General features: G+C 34.0%; 1 protein-coding gene across 3 annotated transcripts in view; it reads left to right on the forward strand.

Moving 5' to 3' along the window:
- The window catches only part of LOC126829511 (glutamate receptor 4), an 85,951-nt gene that overhangs the window by 62,136 nt on the left and 3,662 nt on the right, over window positions 1–20,153 (forward strand). Inside the window, exons 11-16 of one of the 3 annotated variants that reach the window (XM_050559435.1) lie at window positions 14–192; window positions 983–1,341; window positions 2,066–2,264; window positions 2,865–3,112; window positions 12,672–12,783; window positions 14,767–14,901. In XM_050559435.1, coding sequence (XP_050415392.1) covers window positions 1,058–1,341; window positions 2,066–2,264; window positions 2,865–3,112; window positions 12,672–12,783; window positions 14,767–14,901 — 978 coding nt within the window. In that variant the 5' untranslated portion in view covers window positions 14–192; window positions 983–1,057. Of the gene's footprint in view, window positions 1–13; window positions 193–982; window positions 1,342–2,065; window positions 2,265–2,864; window positions 3,113–12,671; window positions 12,784–14,766; window positions 14,902–20,153 lie in introns of those variants that run through there. The other 2 variants (XM_050559433.1, XM_050559434.2) reach the window with 2 other exon arrangements.

Here is a 20,153-nt window from a genome sequence, read left to right on the forward strand (position 1 = left end):
CTTATATTTCTAGGATACTGCAAAGATTTGGCAGAAGTCATCTCTAAGCAATTAGGGATCAGCTACATCCTGGTACTTGTAGAAGACAGTAAATATGGCAGCGAGTTAGATAATGGTTCATGGGATGGAATAATAGGCGCATTAAGAAGAGGGGTGAAGTCAATCTTCCAACCAGCATAGTTTTCACGCAAGGCAATCAATATGTGATAGTCACTTAGACCTAGCCTTAAACATCATACATCATTTTTAAATTAGCGCTTTCCAAATTTCTGCTGTTTTAGTTAAGGCGATCGCTACACGTTTTACTGGATGTGGGATTCCAAAGGGAATTCCCCACAAATTCTAACGTGTCTCCCTAAATAGAACAAAATTTTACTAATTGTCTAAATACAAAAATTACACGTATACAGTAATTTAACAGATCAAAGGCAATGTATCGCATCACCATGCAGTAGGTTAAACCATGCGCAATGAATTCCATCTAAGTCATGATGCCCAGTTCTTTATTTTAAAAGGCCGTCAAAATAACTTTCCTGTGTTTCTATAGGAATGCTTTATTCCACAACTGGGATCAAAGTATTGTTATTTCTCGATTTTCACCTAGGAAATCATGTATTCGTTATGACATACCTCACGTCTGTGAATATATAGCTGATAGAAGCTTGAGTTATTTCATAATAAAAGGATTTACTGGTGAAACTATTTGATGTTAGGATATTATAGACATTTCTTGTTATTTCTTTAGATTACCGAAAGGCTCTTGTCATTTGATCCAGTATTGTTTACGAGTTTATTTTTATAATAATCTTTAAGTAAAAACCCTTTTTACATTATTAATTTTGTCACCAATATATTATTGCAAATGACAGTTATCATCCACATTTCCAGGTTTTGATCTGTTAAGACCTTTAATACACGCTTTTAAAAAAATCTATGTTCTCGCAAAATCTCATTTCTCATGCGGATTTTCTTTTAATTCCAGCAAGCTGACCTATCTGTGGCACCGTTAACAATAACAGCCGAGCGAGAGAGAGTCGTGGATTTCTCTAAACCTTTTATGAATGTCGGCATCAGCATCATGATTTTGAAACCAGAGAAGCAGAAACCGGGAGTTTTCTCGTTCATGGAACCTTTCTCGATACAGATCTGGGCTTGTATAACTATAGCCTATATCATAGTTAGTTTTAGTATATATTTCGCAAGTCGCTTCAGTCCTTATGAATGGAGTACTGAAGATCTGACGTCAGGCACTATTTATCACAACCAGTTTACACTACCAAATTCCTTCTGGTTCTCGATGGGTGCTTTAATGCTACAGGGAAGCGACCATGTATGTCCGAGGTATTGATATTACGTAATTACGTTGACTTCTGTTAATTACATTATGGAACCATCTCTCACTCACAGATGTGTTTTTGCCAATACGAATTAGCGACAACTTCATCTTGTACAAAAAAAAAACCCAAGTTGATATTTGACGGAGTGTGGCTAATACGTATTGATTTGTTAAATCCATCAGAAGTTAATTTCGTTTGTAATACATTCAATTACTTCTTTCTTTTTATTCCAATATTCTTTAATTGGGGTAGCTATGACCAATTAACCTTTTACCCTTTTTCATAGTTCAACTCAAATTTTAAAAAGCATCCCCATTACTCATACTGGTTATCAAACATTTATTGATAATTGCACAGTTCACCTTCCGCGCGGATGAATACAACATTCTTCCTTTCTGTAACGAAACGTGTGCATTTATACTAAAAAAGTAACGATTAGTGATTCGTACTTTAGCAAATTGATATCGTTACCATGGTTACCAAAAGTTGAGATTCATGATTGTCTGGGTTTCCTATAACATTAACGGAAGTCGGCCATCTTTTAACAACTACTGCGACTAAAGGACGAAAATAAATCCAGACAATTTCCATTTTCTGAAATTAATAAACAACAAACATGTTCCAAAATTTGAAGATTTGAATTACATTATAAGATTTAAAAATAAATTTTTCTTAAATTGTCGGAAGAGTTAAGTGTTTAAATGGTTGTATATATTATTTTATTGTAGATCTACAGCAGGACGTATTATAGGTGGTGCCTGGTGGTTTTTTGTATTAATTACAATATCATCGTACACAGCTAATCTAGCAGCGTTTTTAACAATAGAACGGATGTTAACGCCCATAGATTCACCAGATGCTTTAGTTAAACAGACACAAATAGCTTATGGCACCGTTGATGCTGGTTCTACCATGTCATTTTTTCAGGTATATTGTTCTCATGTATTGTACAATAACAATACTTTAAAATATTTAAATTAACACACCATTATTCTCATCATATGGCAGAACGCCAGATCGAAGACGGTCCTGCACATTTTAGCACATATGACGTCATGTTGCTAAGGGTTAGGGTAAGGGTCAGGACCTGTAGATTCCACCAAACTCTCGAGATGTAATCAAAAACACATTTTTATGGATGTAAACATCTCGAGATGTAAACATGGCTAGCGCTAACCCTAACCCTGGACCAAACCCTAACTCTTACCCTAACGCGCATTCCACACGACGTCATAAAAAGGATCGTCTCCGATCTAACGTTCTCCCATCATATGCCACGTTGTAAATAATTTGTATCAGAACGGTAATTGAAATATGTGAATAAAGACTACAGCTTATCCAATAACGTCGGTAATCTAAATGCAAGTTTGCAGCTGTATCTAAAACACCGGATTCAACTTCTGTTTGAGTTCACATAGGTATCAGCATATCTAACACAATTAATATTAAACTCTTGTCATTAATCTATTTGAGAAATTAAAAGTTACAACATCAATATTAAACTCTTGTGTCGTTAATCTATTTCAGAAATCAAAAGTGACAACATATAGAAGTATGTGGAATTACATGGCGTCAGCTACACCCAGTGTCTTTACAAAGACGATAGCAGAAGGCGTTCAAAGAGTTAGAAAGTCCAAAGCTAAATATGCTTTTTTATTGGAATCGTCTAGCAACGAATTTTACAACAACAAAAAACCCTGTAATACTATGAAAGTTGGACCCAATTTGAACCTGAAGGGATTTGGTATAGCAACACCTTTAAACTCTGACCTTAAGTAAGTTGACTTTATTTATAATCTACTAATTAATCCAAGTGATTACTACCTGGAATTGATCATTATTATAACTTTATTATAAGAAGAAGTGGTATCCTTGTGTTTTCATCACAAACAGTCGGGAACGGATATATCGGTACAGAATCTGTCAATAGTATAATTGGTCATTTTTTTATTGTCAACGGCAATCAGATTAACGTGTTGTTTTTTTAACTGTAGAAGAAATCATCATTGTTCTTCCTACAAAATACAGAGATCGGAAACGTGTGAAATATTGCAGGCTTTCTGAGTTAATGTTATTATGAAATTAAATTACGCCATTTTGTTTTGTGTTTTGCGTATAATGACATTATTAGATACACGGGAAATTAGTCACTTAACTCTATCAGATGGAATATATGAGATGCAAAACTTCAAACTACTTTTTGATCTTTAGTATTGGTTTTGATATATAGTCGTCACCTTTGTCCGTCCGCCGTGCACACCGAAATTTATACACAGTGCATATTCATGAGACGAAGAAGCCTTCTGATTTTCAAGGCTTTCCGATAATTACGTTCCGAGTTCTGTAGACTGTAATCGCGTTGAAAAATCTTTTGGTCTTTCTTACCTCCACAAAAACGTCTTTTGAGTAATAAATCTGTATATTTAACTGGATATATGTTGCAATGTTGTTTTATTGGTTATGGAAACGACGTCGTTTAAGATTTAATGGTAACATCGGTAACCAGTGAAACCCCTCATGTCTGCATCGCAGGTCGACTCGAAAATGGCTGTTGTTTTGACCTCAGTTATACACTTACCTTATAAATTACTGTCTCTCTTTGTTTCATTCTACAAGACAAATCATTTTTGATTTCATGGAAATTGTTTTATTTCTAGCAGGAAATTGAGGTCTAATTGAAATTACCCGGTCTAGAGATGTCAGCCACATCGTGCAGACTGTACAGTATAGATTAACATTATCTAGTTTGCCCGTTGTAAGAATCTAGGACAAAATTTGAATAGGATATGTCTTGAAAGAATTAGATACTACGTATGATTTATCGAAAGGTTTTTCCTTTCTTCAGTTTAGTTTATTAAGTCCTGTAAGATTTTGAAGAAAATGGTTTATTGTAGAAAATATTGTTAAACATATATCTTGTTGTTTTTTAAAATTGTCTTTCTGATATTTATAGTTTCTCTCAATAACACTATGATAATAGCCGAAAACAGGAAATATAGCCAAAAAATAATAACAATTTACACAAAACCTAATGCACTTTACATACCGTTTAAGCAATTAAAGTTTTTAAAGCCTAGATTGCCTATAATGAAATGATTTAGCTAAACCAACATAACACATATTGAACATTATAAACACATAATATCTCTTCTTCCATCTTGCTATTACTCTTTGTGACAACATAAAAGTTGGTCATATTTCATGTAGAATTTAATCATTAAATATTACATGATTACTATGATAAATCATAGGTGTGGTGGTGGTGGTGGTGGGGGGGGGGGGGGTTATCTAACAATCGTTTTTGTAATCATTCTAAATATAATGGAAACAGTTGTTCCCTTGTTAAATGCATTTTTGTAATAATCAGTTTTCTATAATTTACCCTCCACTGAAGCCAAAAGATATCATCATTATCCACTCTGGTTTTGATTATGATGGTGGTGATGATGATAAAGATAATGACGACGATAAAGATGAATATAGTTTTAAGTTCCACAAATAATATATTAGAACAGATTATTGGTAAATTAACGGAATCTGAAATAGAAATTCGTTGGGAAAACTATACAAAATATATATAGGTTAATACATAACTTTTACCAATACATTACCAATTTTAAGGAGACTTTTGATATACACGGACGTTTGTATTGTATGTTTTTACCAATTTTAAACCCATTATGTGTAAATAATTTAATTGAATTAACATGTCCATAATATCATATTTAATGTATTGGACGTTAAATCTGTAATAAACAACAACAACAACATATAAGGGATATACCTCAGGAGCGTAAACTGCCTCGGGATAAGCGGTTTGGTGCGGTGGGCTATGGGTTGGAATCCCATAAATATCAACACTTGGACAATGTTGATGTAATATCAGTGTGAAATGAAATGGGGTTTAACGTCCTATTGTTCTGCACCGACTGGGCTAATGAAGACGGGCATACGCCATACAGTGTACTATGAGGGAAATCTTGCCCGGGCAGCAGCACTATGGGCTACTCTTATATCGAATTCCAACTGCCAGGGGATATTTTACGTGCACGCCAATGTATACACGGGACCTCTGTTTTTTGTCCGATCCGAACGACTAGACAGTTGTCCTTGTCAGCCCCCCGTCCTGCACATATTGTACATATTGGCGTGCACGTAAAAGATCCCTTGGCAGTTGGAATTCTATATAACCGTAGCGCCGCTGCCCGGGCAAAATTTCCCTCATAGCACACTGTATGGCGTATGCCCGTCTTCATTAGCCCAGTTTAGGGGCAGAACAGTAGGACGTTAAACCCCATTTCATTTCATTTTTTTTGTCTATAGTATATATATATATATAGTAAAGTAGATCAGCTTTAAGAACTTCGAGTTTAAACATACATTAAGCAAGAGCTAAATCTGCATATTGCAGGTCTTTCCTTAGGCTTCAGATGTTATAGAAATTATTAATTAGACATTAATTAACTTATCCAAACCATAATCAACACTCGATGTCATCTTATGTGTCGGATGTTCACTGGATTTGAATCCGATCTGCTGCTCAACGCTCATTGATGATTAAATCCAAAAGTGGATAATCGAGACTATGGCTAATATCTCGGTTCAGAGTGGAGCAATTTGATTGAAATTTTCAACTTAATCGATTTACGTTATTTTATTTTTTAACTATTATAGCGAGAACAGCCAACTCTTTATGTAATTTTCTATAATGTATCTTTAAGGTACATAGTATACATAAAATAAAAATTACAATTTCGCCCAGTTACAAAAAAACAAAACAACCACTTTCACGTGTTCTTCATAAATTAGCTGTCAGTCCTTAATTTCACGTCTTCAGATGTTATATTATCTATAAATGGTGTATACAGTATACATGCGTAAAATTATATATTACCATGAAAAATGATATCAACCTAGGTACAAATACAACAAAATATATAATAGATAATAATAAGATATATAATAGATAATAATAAGATATATAATAGATAATAATAAGATATATAATATAATAGATATATAATAAGATATATAATAGATAATAATAAGATATATAATAGATAATAATAAGATATATAATAGATAATAATAAGATATATTATAGATAATAATAAGATATATAATAGATAATAATAAGATATATAATAGATAATAATAAGATATATAATAGATAATAATAAGATATATAATAGATAATAATAAGATATATTATAGATAATAATAAGATATATAATAGATAATAATATATAATAGATAATAATAAGATATATTATAGATAATAATAAGATATATAATAGATAATAATAAGATATATAATAGATAATAATAAGATATATAATAGATAATAATAAGATATATAATAGATAATAATAAGATATATAATAGATAATAATAAGATATATAATAGATAATAATAAGATATATAATAGATAATAATAAGATATATAATAGATAATAATAAGATATATAATAGATAATAATAAGATATATTATAGATAATAATAAGATATATAATAGATAATAATAAGATATATAATAGATAATAATAAGATATATAATAGATAATAATAAGATATATAATAGATAATAATAAGATATATAATAGATAATAATATATAATAGATAATAATAAGATATATAATAGATAATAATAAGATATATAATAGATAATAATAAGATATATAATAGATATTAATAAGATATATTATAGATAATAATAAGATATATAATAGATAATAATATATAATAGATAATAATAAGATATATAATAGATAATAATAAGATATATAATAGATAATAATAAGATATATAATAGATAATAATAAGATATATCTTACTCCGTCTTCCTGGTATAATCTGATAAATATATAATCAATCAACATAGAATTTTTATAGCGCAGACAATACTTCGATAAAGTTCCTCGTGCACTTTAAAGATGATGTGGATTCGTTTACTGTTTATTTTCGCCAAATAGTTGTGTCTTCAAACGTGACTTGAAGAAGTCTAATGTTTGTGATTCTTTGATGTCTAAGGGTAGAGAGTTTCAGACAAAATATGCTGCAAACTATAGACGTAATGAGAGAGAGAAATGGGGTTTAACGTCCACTCGACACAAATCAGGTCATTTCTGGACTAACATATGGTTCAATTTTATTTCAATAATTCGCTTGCGCATATGGGTCTTTAGCAGTGGGAGGAAACCGGAGGACCCGGAGAAAACCCACGAGGTTGGACAGGCGATTTACTCCTTGTCATGTACAACCGAAGAATCGAATCCACGCCAGTTGTCTGAATGATAGACCTTATGATGCAATGTGCACGCGTTAACCATTCGGTCACCCCCCCCCCCCCATCCGAATGTCAATAGATGAGTCATGTAAGCTGTAAACAATACACGGGTAATATAAGATAATATAAACACCGCATAAAATGAGTCGATAGTCTGGAAATAAACAGTATTTATAACATATTAAAATTTCTATACTTAGCCTACATGTATAAGATATGTGTAGGTGGGTTGGGGATGTAAATTAAACGTTTCAGTCTGGTAATTGGTCAATCAAATTCGATTACATGGTTCACCTCTTCACGGTATCGTCAGTTTCACTTTAAAAAAATGAAAAAATACTAATTTTAATATCATATTTTTGGCACAAGTTTTTTAATGTGATTTATTTGTAGCTCCCAGATGAGCGAAAATATACTTTGAAATGTTAAAATGTTATTAAACCAGTGTTGAAACCAGCTTGTGTCGGTATACGTTTTACCTTTCAATACTGTGAAACAAAGTATTGCAGCTTTACGCTTGTGCTAATATTTCCGAATATATATTAAATTTTAAATGTTTTTTTTTTCTCAAATACATCAATTTGACTTATATTTAAGCTATATATATTTGTTAATGCGGTACTTTCCGCACAATTTGGTAAGAAAATTATTCTGGATTTTCTACTGATTTAGTGTTTGACCTTAATATATCATATTAAAATATTCGTGATTCTTGATTAGTTATGAATTAGCTACCAGACGATCTATTACAGTTCTATATATTATAGGTCGCATTCCTATTATCTCTTAAACGTAAACATTGGATGACGTAGACTTATTCTCTTCTGTGTTTTATCTGGAGAATGCACGTGTCCAAAACAAATATCCATTTCACTTGAATCCTCGAGAAGATTGAATAGATGCCTGAAGATCATAAAGCATGAAGCTTATTGTGATACTCAGAAACTTATTTCGTTTGAAGATTAGAAAACGTCGTCTCCGCTTGAAAAAGTTTTCATAATTTCATGACAACTGTATGATGTTTTGAGGAATGGGAGTCAATGGTGATTTATCTTTAATCATGTTGAACCTTTCAGCGTGACTGAATTCACCAAAAGTCTGAAATGCACAAAGATTTCTAATATCTTTTATCAATACTTCATGATGATGTGTTGAAGATTTTACCCGCCATTACCATCAAGTGGGTCGAAGCTTCCAGTTTTTCTAATAGAAACTGACTGACGCAAAAACACCTCGAGAGACTGGCATTTCTCGCTTATTGATATTAATTTTTCAGGAGACGATCTTACCAAAATAAGAATTAGAAAAAAATCCTTTGATTGATTGAGAATATGGAAGAGGTCCAGAGAAGAATATTGTATTATAATGGCTGAGACATACCCAAATACTTGCCTTTACACATTAAAACCTATCGAAAATTCTTACTTATTTAACATGGATTTGACATCATTGTGGTATCTTCTGATATATACGTCATTCTGGTATACAAACCATTCTGCTGTATACAAACCAGAATATATACTATTCTGGTGTATGCATTATTCTGGTGTATGCACTGTTCTGGTATATTTACTATTCTGGTGTATGCATTCTTCTGGTATATACACCGTTCTGGTATACCCACCGTTCTGGTATATACACCATTCTGGTATATACACTATTCTGGTGTATGCATTATCCGGTTGGTGTATCCAGATACACCGTTCGTATATCAAGACCTGCTAGATTTAACTCAGACCCCGGCGTGACTACAACTTAAAGTGTAATGTGGGATGCCTTTCGGGAATCGTTTAAGATTATGCTTTATTTTTTATGAGTATCTTGGGACTATAATAGCAGTAGGCCTACGTACATCATTACACTAGTATGTCCTGGTAGTTGCAATTAGAGCCTGTGAACAAATTGTCTTTTATAGTTATTGAATTTAATCAGGTTCTTTTATTAGTTTCTGTCCAATTCCTGTATTCGTTAGAATAAAAAACAACTACAACGTTAATATGTGATATACGATATCGTAAAACATGACGGCTGTATCCGGTAGACAGGACTATAATGGCCGAATAGTCGTAGAACGATATCGTAACGGCCAACTAAACCTCTAAATATCCAGAGAAAAGTCAGTGAGTAGTAAACATTGACAGAATTCTAAAATCGTTATTGTATTCCGTGCCAATAATTTCTCCTTAGATACTAACATTGATTAGAGTAAGATCCCGACATTTAATTTAGGCATCGGTTATGAATATAAACATCACTTTTCTCACGAATTACTCTTCTAGAATCGATGGAAAAGGACTACGGTGTCTTGACCATAATGGCCTGCACCGATCTAATTAGAAGAGAAGAATTCTACTTAATCTTAACTATAGCGAAGCATGGATATCTGTTCCAGACAAACTGATTTGATAGTGATAACTTAACAACACAATATTGAACTGGAAAGATGATATTCACATGCCTTATAAAAACGGATTGTCTGGATGGGAGGGTAAAATAAAGACACTAAACGTCACATAAGATTGTTCTTTAAGTAAAGTCAATATTCCCTATCTTTGTACATGTGGTCTGGGGTTGACGTACATTAAACCCATCAAACATTCGGACTCTATAGATAAAGCTTCGTGTTTTTCTTACAGCTTTTAACTAGATTAAAATCTATAGTCTGCACATCTCATTTCCTAAAGCGTGTTCCTGGACCAGTGAACTTTAGACATTTTTCATATGCATTTCTTTTTTAATAAAACAGATAATAAGAATTCCTCCTTGTTGATAAGTTAAACAGCTCCGCTAATTTTAAATAAGATATTTTAAAGCTTGTTTAAAATAGGGTCAATAACCCCACGAAACATAACGTGCAGTTCTCAACAGTCATTGGTGTCGGCATTACTCAAAAACAAAGTTGAGTTTTATGAGGGATTCGATTATTTTACAACTCTCGTGGCTAGCCACTTGGTGTATTTTCCAATTTCTTGTCTTAATTTGAGCGGTCTGGCCCAACAAGTCTCACTCTGAGTTAGATCTCAAAGTTTTAGAACAGAATGAGTTGTTTCTGTCGCATGTGCCTATTGCTATAATTTGTTCCGGATTTAATGACCTCTGACACATTGAAAGTATCTGCTGATTTAATATCCACATATATACTGATGTAGGGTTTGACTCGTTAACTACCGGGTTTGACTCGCTAACTACCGGGTTTGACTCGTTAACTACCGGGTTTGACTCGCTAACTACCGGGTTTGACTCGCTAACTACCGGGTTTAACTACCGGGTTTGACTCGCTAACTACCGGGTTTAACTACCGGGTTTGACTCGCTAACTACCGGGTTTGACTCGCTAACTACCGGGTTTGACTCAGGTTTGACTCGTTAACTACCGAGTTTGACTCGTTACCTACCAAGTTTGACTCGTTACCTACCCGGTTTGACTCGTTACCTAGCGGGTTTGTTCGTTACCTAGCGGGTTTGTTCGTTTGACTCGTTACCTATCGGGTTGGACTCGTTTACCTAGCGGGTTTGACTCGTTAACTAGCGGGTTTGACTCGTTACCTAGCGGGTTTGTTCGTTACTTAGCGGGTTTGACTCGTTACTTAGCGGGTTTGACTCGTTACCTAGCGGGTTTGTGTATGAAAAAGAATCAGGAATCAGTTACGTATTTGTTTGGTTCGCCAAATACCTATTTTATAACAGCTCAGAACTGATTTATTATATCAATTCACTATTGTTAACTGTCCTAACGAAATACCCTGCTTCATTTATATAGATAGATAGTCTTCATTAGCCCAGTCGGAGCAGAACAGTAAGACGTTAAACCCCATTTCATTTCATTTCAACAACCCAACTCTTTATTATTAGTATAGATCTTTGGTTTAATTTCTTATTAAATTAGGGGGTCACTTTGGCTAAGTGGGTAAGACGCTGGCTCGCTGTCCTGGCGGTCGGGTGTTCGATCCCTGCATTGGCCGAGAAACTACATCCAGATTTTCCGGTTCCCCCTTGTCAGTGATGCAGGAGGGCCTGAAAAGGACAGCTGTCTAGTCGTTCGGATGGGACAAAAACAGAGGCCCCGTGACAATTGGAATTCGATATAAGAGTAGGTCGTAGTGCCGCTGTCCGGTCAAAATTTCCCTCATAGCATGCCCATCTTCATTACCACTGTTCGGAGCAGAACAGTAGGACGTTAAACCACATTTCATTTCATTTCATTTTCTTATTAAATTAGTTATGGTAAACTATGTGTGGCTACCATCTTTTTCTATCATTAAAAATAAAGTACCGGGCCAGTCCCATTACCTAATCAAACCCCACTACCAGTGTATACCTATAAACAAGGATATAATGATTCTAATCAGCTAAATCGCTAATATTTGGGACCTAGAAATTGACACAAATGGGTCTCAACGCATATAATAATGTAATCTGATTGTATATAAAATGATTTACATTCAATCATTTCCGTTTTTACTCTAATTTTTAAACCAGTTATGTTCGTTGAAATACGCGAGAAGTCTCAATCGAATGGCAATCTCTAGTGCCTGGTTATTCCAGTCTACACCGATAGTAGACTATTTATTGTGCATGCCCTCTACATAAGAATGTGGCGTCACCGTTTGACATGATTCGTGGAATATATCCAGCCTCGTTATTCAAGTCCCTTATTACAAATGGCGTTGAAACGCATTATGGTACACGAGTCGTGTACCAATGGTAAAATGTGTATTTTGTCTTAAATATTTGATATCAGAAGCCCGGCTTTTCCCGGTAAGTTCACAACATCATCGATGATTTAAATCGACAAATAATTCGTGTTTTCAATGTCGAAGACTTTGAGTGATATTGAGTTATAGACTTGACTACTTTAATGATTTAATAGCCTGTCTTCTTGCAGCGAAATATTTGCTTGTCCTATGTATGTATGTCGACTACATGAAGAAATAAATAGCAGCTGCAACTGACTGTTATTTAATGAGGTAGTTACAAGCTATTAGTTTACTTCATCATTTATTCATTTTTTCCCTTTATATTTTCTTCTGTCGTTTGTTATTTTAGAGAAGCTATTAATTATGCCGTACTTAAATTAAAAGAAGACGGAACACTTCATAAACTTCAACAGACGTGGTGGTTTGAAAAGGGTGAATGTGGTACGGATCCTGGGAATAGGGTAAGTTTAACCCCAAACTCAGAGAAGTTAATGACGGGCTTTCTTTATATAAATCAAATTTTAGTGTTGATTATAAATGTATTTGGTCTGGATTTTTAAACGTCCGCTTCCACAATCTTCATTTCGTAGACTAGCATTTTTTACACGCCCACATTGAAATGTGGTCATATATTGTCGCCCGTCCGTCCGTCGGTCCGGCTCTAGAGGCTAAAGTTAACATCCGATTGACTTAAATTGATACACAGTGTTTAAGGTCATGAGACGAAGAAGTCTATTCATTTTCAGCGATTTTCGATAATTACTGCCCGAGTTATGGCCCTTGATCACTTCAAAAAATATTGTGGACGCTCTAGAGGCCATTGGTAATATCCGATTGACTTTAAATTTATACACAGTGTTTAAGGTCATGAGACGAAGAAGCCTAGTGATTTTCAGCGATTTCAGATAATTACTGCCAGAGTTAATATCCGATTGACTTTAAAGAATCCTATTGAATTTCAATGATGTCCGATAATTACTGCCAACGTTATGGCCCTTGATCACTTTGAAAAATCTTGTGACGCTCTAGCGGCTAAAGTTATTATCCGATTGACTTCAGATTGATACACGGGGTTTAAGATCTTGAGACGAACAAGTATATTGATTTTCAATGATTTTTTTATAAAAGACTTGAACAGCTAAATCCGTGATATTAAAAGTTTCGTATACTAATTGGCACAGAACTTTATAAAAACCAAACAAATTCTAATGGTTTTCTGATAATTACTTCATGAGTTGTTACTCTTAATCAGATTTTAGAGTATTATAAATGTTTCATTACCGAAAAAAGTAAAAATATGCGACAACGCTTGTTAATTGCCCTGCCCGAACGATTTAGCTGCTTTGGGCGTATGTTTCGTTGCCTGGCAACCTATCTTTTTATGAACTTTGACTTCTTATATTATTATTATTATTATTACAGCATATTTATAGTGCACCCTTTCATATAACATGTTCAGGGGCACCTTACAAAGTGACAATATAATAATAAATAAAAAACAAGATTATGGACATGTTAACAGTTGTATAAATGTGTTTTAAGTAGGTTTTTTTTAAAAGAATATAGATATGTACAACATCTTAAACTAAATGGTAGATTATTCCATAAAACAGGTGCTTGAAAACTAAAAGTGCGCTGACAATAAGAGACTAGTTGAACAGTTTTGGGCTTTAAAAGTAGTTTATCTGTAATCCACATCGAACTCTGTATTATTATAACTTTATTATGAGAATGGTCTCCCTTGGCATGGCATTAATAAAGATAGGTGCAATTCATACAATCAATAGCCAAAATTTACAAAATTGACTGGTCCTGACTGAATGAGATTTATAACACAAATAACGAGCCTGTGATATATTTTTCATTTTGCTCGAGCTAGTAACATAAACTTGGTGTCCTATATATTTGCAATCTGATTAAAATACAGATGTATATTTCGTTTCGTTTTTTTTATACTTTCGATGGACTACATGAAGATCTGACCAGTTGTAGTGGGAGATCGCGTCAGGGTTCCCCACAGCTCCCTGCATCGGACGCCAATAACTCGCTGCAACAGACCGTTCCATTGGCTAATCCCGCACATCAACTAGAACGCGGGTTATATAACAACTCTTCCAGATTCTAAAGTAGTAAAGACAAGCAAAACGAAATTTGAACTATAAAAAACGAAACGAAATAGGATCAGTGTTTTAATCAGATTGCTATATTTGTGTCATCTAGGGTAATATCACATGTTGGCCTATTAATGATATCCTCGGCCAGGCCAATTATTCACAAAATTAACAAAATTCTCTTATCATATCATTGTATACTTTGGTGGAAAGGTTTAACTAAAGTGATGGGGTTGAAAGTGTGAGAAGCTAGTCATGAATAGAATGTTACCATTATACAGATAATGTAGCCAAACGGTTAATAAATCATTAGAAACTAATATTTGTTTACAGGAATCTAAGAAGAGATCTTTATCTTTAAGTAATGTGTCTGGGATCTTCTATATTCTGATTACTGGATTAGTTCTGGCGATTATTATTGGTTTGATAGAAATATATTATGGAAGGAAACACCCACCACAACTTGTAGTAAGTACACCATTTTATTGTCTCCATGGAATATTGATATGGAGTGAAAATTACGACATCATTTTAACTATTAACCGGATCAGTATGCTATGCTAGTATGCTATGATGCTAGATAACTGTAGTTGCCATCGCCTCTTGTAATATTTGTAAATGTCAAACAGTTGGACTACTTTAATATTAAAATAAAATACGACTGAAAATTAAAAGTAATCATGGAAATATTACAAAATTCAAACTACAGTATTTAAGAGATGTCATATAAATTAGCATTTTTACATCAGTAAATAGCCACCTTACTATGTAAGTAAGAAGTTACATGCATTGAAAGCACAAGCATTACCGAGTTAAAAAAAATTATGTCGTTAATTTCACTCCATCATAACGCATCTTCTGCTGTTCACAATACACTCAAGGAACTTTCATATTAAATGTTATGGATCAAATCTTTTAAAAATTTTGAATGAGCCAATTAAGTAATATAACAAAACATGTGCTTTATTAATATATTCACATGTTATATTATCGTCACCTTGCCCCTTTATTAATATATTCACATGTTATATTATCGTCACCTTGCCCCTTTATTAATATATTCACATGTTATATTATCGTCACCTTGCCCCTTTATTAATATATTCACATGTTATATTATCGTCACCTTGCCCTGTTATTTATATATTCACATGTTATATTATCGTCACCTTGCCCCTTTATTAATATATTCACATGTTATATTATCGTCACCTTGCCCCTTTATTAATATATTCACATGTTATATTATAGTCACCTTGCCCCTTTATTAATATATTCACATGTTATATTATCGTCACCTTGCTCTTTATTAATATATTCACATGTTATATTATCGTCATCTTGCTCTTTGTCTATACAAAATGTTTGAAGTTGTTGTCCTGGGCTTATTCTATACAAGACACTTAATTAAAGTCGCTTATCAGGTGTTCGCAGAGTTATGGTTCCTGGCATCATTGTAATCGATCTGCACGGATCTGCTTGACAGGCGTTTTGAGATTTAAAAAAAAAATGAAATCTGTTGAAATTTGGAGTCACGCATCAATTATTTATGAGTTGCTGCTTTTGTCATCCAATCCTTGTCATAAAACTTGTTGGGTTTCGGAATATTTAGATAGTATAATAACAGCCCGGGAGAATAGCCGGTTAATGGGCGTATGTTTCGTTGCCTGGCAATCTATCATTTTAAAAATTAAGACTCTGCCTTTATATTTTGCTGCCTGTCTACAGAATTTGTTCAGCAACATAAGAATGTTTTTGTCAAGGACTATGACAATCGTTAGGGAAATACAAGATAAACTCATGTAATTTTCTTAATCAGTGATTCCAAGATAAACAACAAATGAGATGGCTATACTTGTTTTTCATGTAATTGTGTGGGCTATCGTAAACGAAATAATAGGTTCTCCATACGATTGTCGTAAAACTGGAAACCAAAGAAAAGCTAATCAAAAGAATAGCAAGTGATTAGCCACGGTACCATTCTGTTTGCCAGAAACTCGAGAATAATGACGGCGATAAAACTAAAAACACACAGCTTTTAAATCCGGCACATTTCTTTCGCAATCTGGAAGAAAACCCAAGACGTTCATTAGAACTAGAGCAGATCATTAACTTGGACTTATTCGCCATGTTGACTTGGTTTATAGTCTAATGAGATTTAAACATGAAATGGCGGAGATTTCTGGGTAACCGTGTAATATTCCTGGAATAATAAAGCCGACTTTACTGTCATGGCTTCATAACATAATGACCATTCACAGGATAATAAAAGTCACGTAGTTCGTAAATACAGGTTTCAACTTTTACTGCGTGTAAAACCACACCACTGTTGCCAATTTAAAGCCACTTTTCGTTGTACTTTTGAGTCCATATTAAACTTACGCTGCCTGTCTACTCGACAACGCTGCCTGTCTACTCGACAACGGACACTGCCTGTCTACTCGACAACGCTGCCTGTCTACTCGACAACGGACACGGAGATAGTTAACCGACATGTTAATTCCCATTTTGACGATTTTAGTCGTAAACACCAAGTGTTTCGAAAACACCATTATACTTCGAGAATTTTGAGAATACATTTTCTCATGTATTCAAATTGAAAATGTTTATAATTTAGTTTGTATGTGTATGGAACGGATTAGAATCGCACAACAAAATAGTACACTTATTTTTCAATATGGCGGAATTGAATAAAATTCCAATCAAATATTATAAAGTAGTAAATAAATAAAATAAATTTCATCGAACGATTTCACTCAATTACACAAAAGGTATGCAAGAGCTTCTTTGTACGGAATCGTAATGTTGAATGATCTCTCCAATTTTCTGGGGTAATCCTTTCGAATTCCAACAAATCGTTGTACTTAATCAAATCGAAATATCCATATTTTTTTGACTGCAATCAATGGTACTACCGAAAATAAGACATGTAGAAGGGGTGGGGGGGGAATTTTTGTACGCCAAAATATTTTTATATGGATGTATTATGTCGGCTCCCCTGTTTGTCCGGACGGTCGTACGTCCGTTTTCATTTGTATGTGGATCCTCTACAGGTCACAATTTTTATCCGATTCGGATGAAACTTAAAACATATGTTTACATGCCAAAGATTTCGGATGAGTTCGATTTTTGCACGTACCAGACAGTAACATCCGTGACCTTCCGTTCCGAAGTTATTCCCCTTTTCCGAAAAACTTTTTTTCTGAATCGATGTGAAGCGGATGAACACTATTGATTTTCCTTGTTTAGTGTTCTCCGTCCATCCATTACAAAATGTTAGCATCTCTTGCCCCACGTGTTTAAAATACAATAGAAATGGTAAAATCTGTCTAAACAAAAATAAGAAGTGGTTTAAAATATTCTTAAAAAGAAGGATTCATTTTGTGCATATACCGGTTTAGATTCACTGAATCAAATTTCTTTGAAAAAGGGATAAACATTGGGATTGCGTAGGTTTCATCCGTGTATGAAAAAACCCAACTTCCCTTGTATGAATTACCGCTGCAGTTGTTTTTGGAACATTTTAGAGCTGAAGATATGAATGAAATGTTATTCCTGCAATAAACGTGACCATAGAAATAACTCGTGGGCGTAAGAGAGATTTGTTTATAACATGAGGTTCGTTATTGAATAAAACGTTTTAACAGACCGGAAATGAATGATTGCGGAGAGTAACAGGTTGATGTGTTGACAGTTAAATTCGCGTGTACATTCAGTGCCGAGACTTGAACAGTGGTGTGAGTCCATGACACTTTCATTGAGCTAGTGCTTTAAATATCATCCAAATATTATTTTACTTCAGATTTTTTTTTTATTGGCAATTCTGGTACTTTTATTTGCTACAATTAAATTAGATGGAATTCGGTTACATTTATTGACTTATTATTCAGCAATATGATATGAAAATTATCAAATTATGACAAAATATTGTTCCCTTCAATAAAAAAACATTACTAGAGAGAGAGAACAGAATAACCTATAATAGTCAAACTATACTCAAGTTATATTTTATTAAATAATTGCATATTATTGATGTCTTTATTACGTTATGTCGCTATGTTAGAAAATTCAATATTAAAACAATCTAGTTCTTCCAATAATATTTATTTTTCATAATACACTAGGTGGTTGATGAAGTTGGCGTAATCAATGATTAAATCTGCATGTCGTAATATTATTTTATCTAACCTTGCTTTCAGAAAATATTGCGTGCTCTTTTCAAAACCACTGAAACCACTTTGTCAAGGAAGTGTCAGTTAAAGTGGAACAACTCTTTATTTAACACATTTGCTTGATAAAGACGAGGGTATCCTCGTCTAAACGTCGCTTACTATTAAACTTGTACCCTGTGTTAATATGCCAATGTTAATACTAAATGCCAATAAAAGAAAATATGTTATTTCTTGCTTCAGAATAATAATCAGAATCCGCCATTTATAAAATGACTGGGCTGTTTGTTTATCTGGCCATTCCATCAGATCTGTACTACAGTGGGTCATAATAAAGGTTTGCCCAAACCAAGGTCAGCTTTCCATGTACGCGATTCCGCCGGCGAAACAGTTGGTCTAATGGCATGCAATGTTATGGGACCGTTTTCATGTTTAAGCGTTCACGATGAGCGACTTTTTCGCTGGCGTTTTTTCTCGCTCGAGGTGTGCATTGTGCACACGCGTGCCCAACCGAGTCTCGAGTTCACAAGGCATTCTAAGAATTTACTCAAAATTGTGTTTTAACAGAAATATAGCACTTTATAAAACTTTGGTTGTTTTAATGTATCAAATAACACCAATAAAAAACCATGATGTACAAAGTTTTGTGTTGATGGATTAAAGATATTTCTCATAAACAGCCATTGAAAGTTGAGTGAATTCCTAACTTAAGTTTCTTGTGATTTCCAGTATGGTTTCTAACGGTGGAGGATGTCGGGCCATCCGACAAAACGTGTTTATAATAGTATACCACGAAACTGTTGCAAAGTTCTCTTGGCTTTTAATTACACAGATTAGGGTCTGTGAACACTAGTGTTCCGTTATTTGTACCCTCATATACGTTAGTCTTATCCCCACTGTATAAGGTTTATGGGTACCTACTGATGTACATGATTAGTCATTTCAAATAGAGGATAGAAGTTCCATCATGGGACCTATTGATTTTGGTGCATGCCCGACCCCTAGGGTTGCCATAATTACTGTCATATCAGTCATTTCATATTTTATTCTCTTCATTTTTAAAAACTACCATTTCAATCGAAGCAGGAATGCGGCATTAGCGTTGCTCTTATTCTATATTTTTCTTGCTTCCTTCTTTTGACAAACTCTGTCAACAACACTGGGCTACATATCTTCCAACTTGAAAGTTTCAGCCATTTTACAATCTACGGTAATCGCCAGTATAGTTACAAATCGTTTTATTGTCGGATGACGCCATCTTTATGTTTCGCAAAAGCTAATTGATGGGTTGTTTTTAATCCGATTCTCAGGCTTTGATATTTTTATTTTGTTTGCTTAAACAGGCATTATGCAAGAGGTAAATCTGCCTGATTGCGGAGAGAGCTAGCGTTCACTCGACACAAACCAGGTCATTTCGGAACTAACGTATGGTTCAATGTTATCTCAATAATTCGCTTGCGCGTAGGGGTCTTTACGTGGGAGGAAACCAGAGAAAAACCACGGGGTTGGACAGGCGCCTACTTCTTGTCACGTACAACCGGGGAATCGAAA

The sequence above is a fragment of the Patella vulgata genome, chromosome 8 (genome assembly GCF_932274485.2).
Source record: "Patella vulgata chromosome 8, xgPatVulg1.2, whole genome shotgun sequence".
NCBI classification, from domain to species: Eukaryota; Metazoa; Mollusca; class Gastropoda; family Patellidae; genus Patella; species Patella vulgata.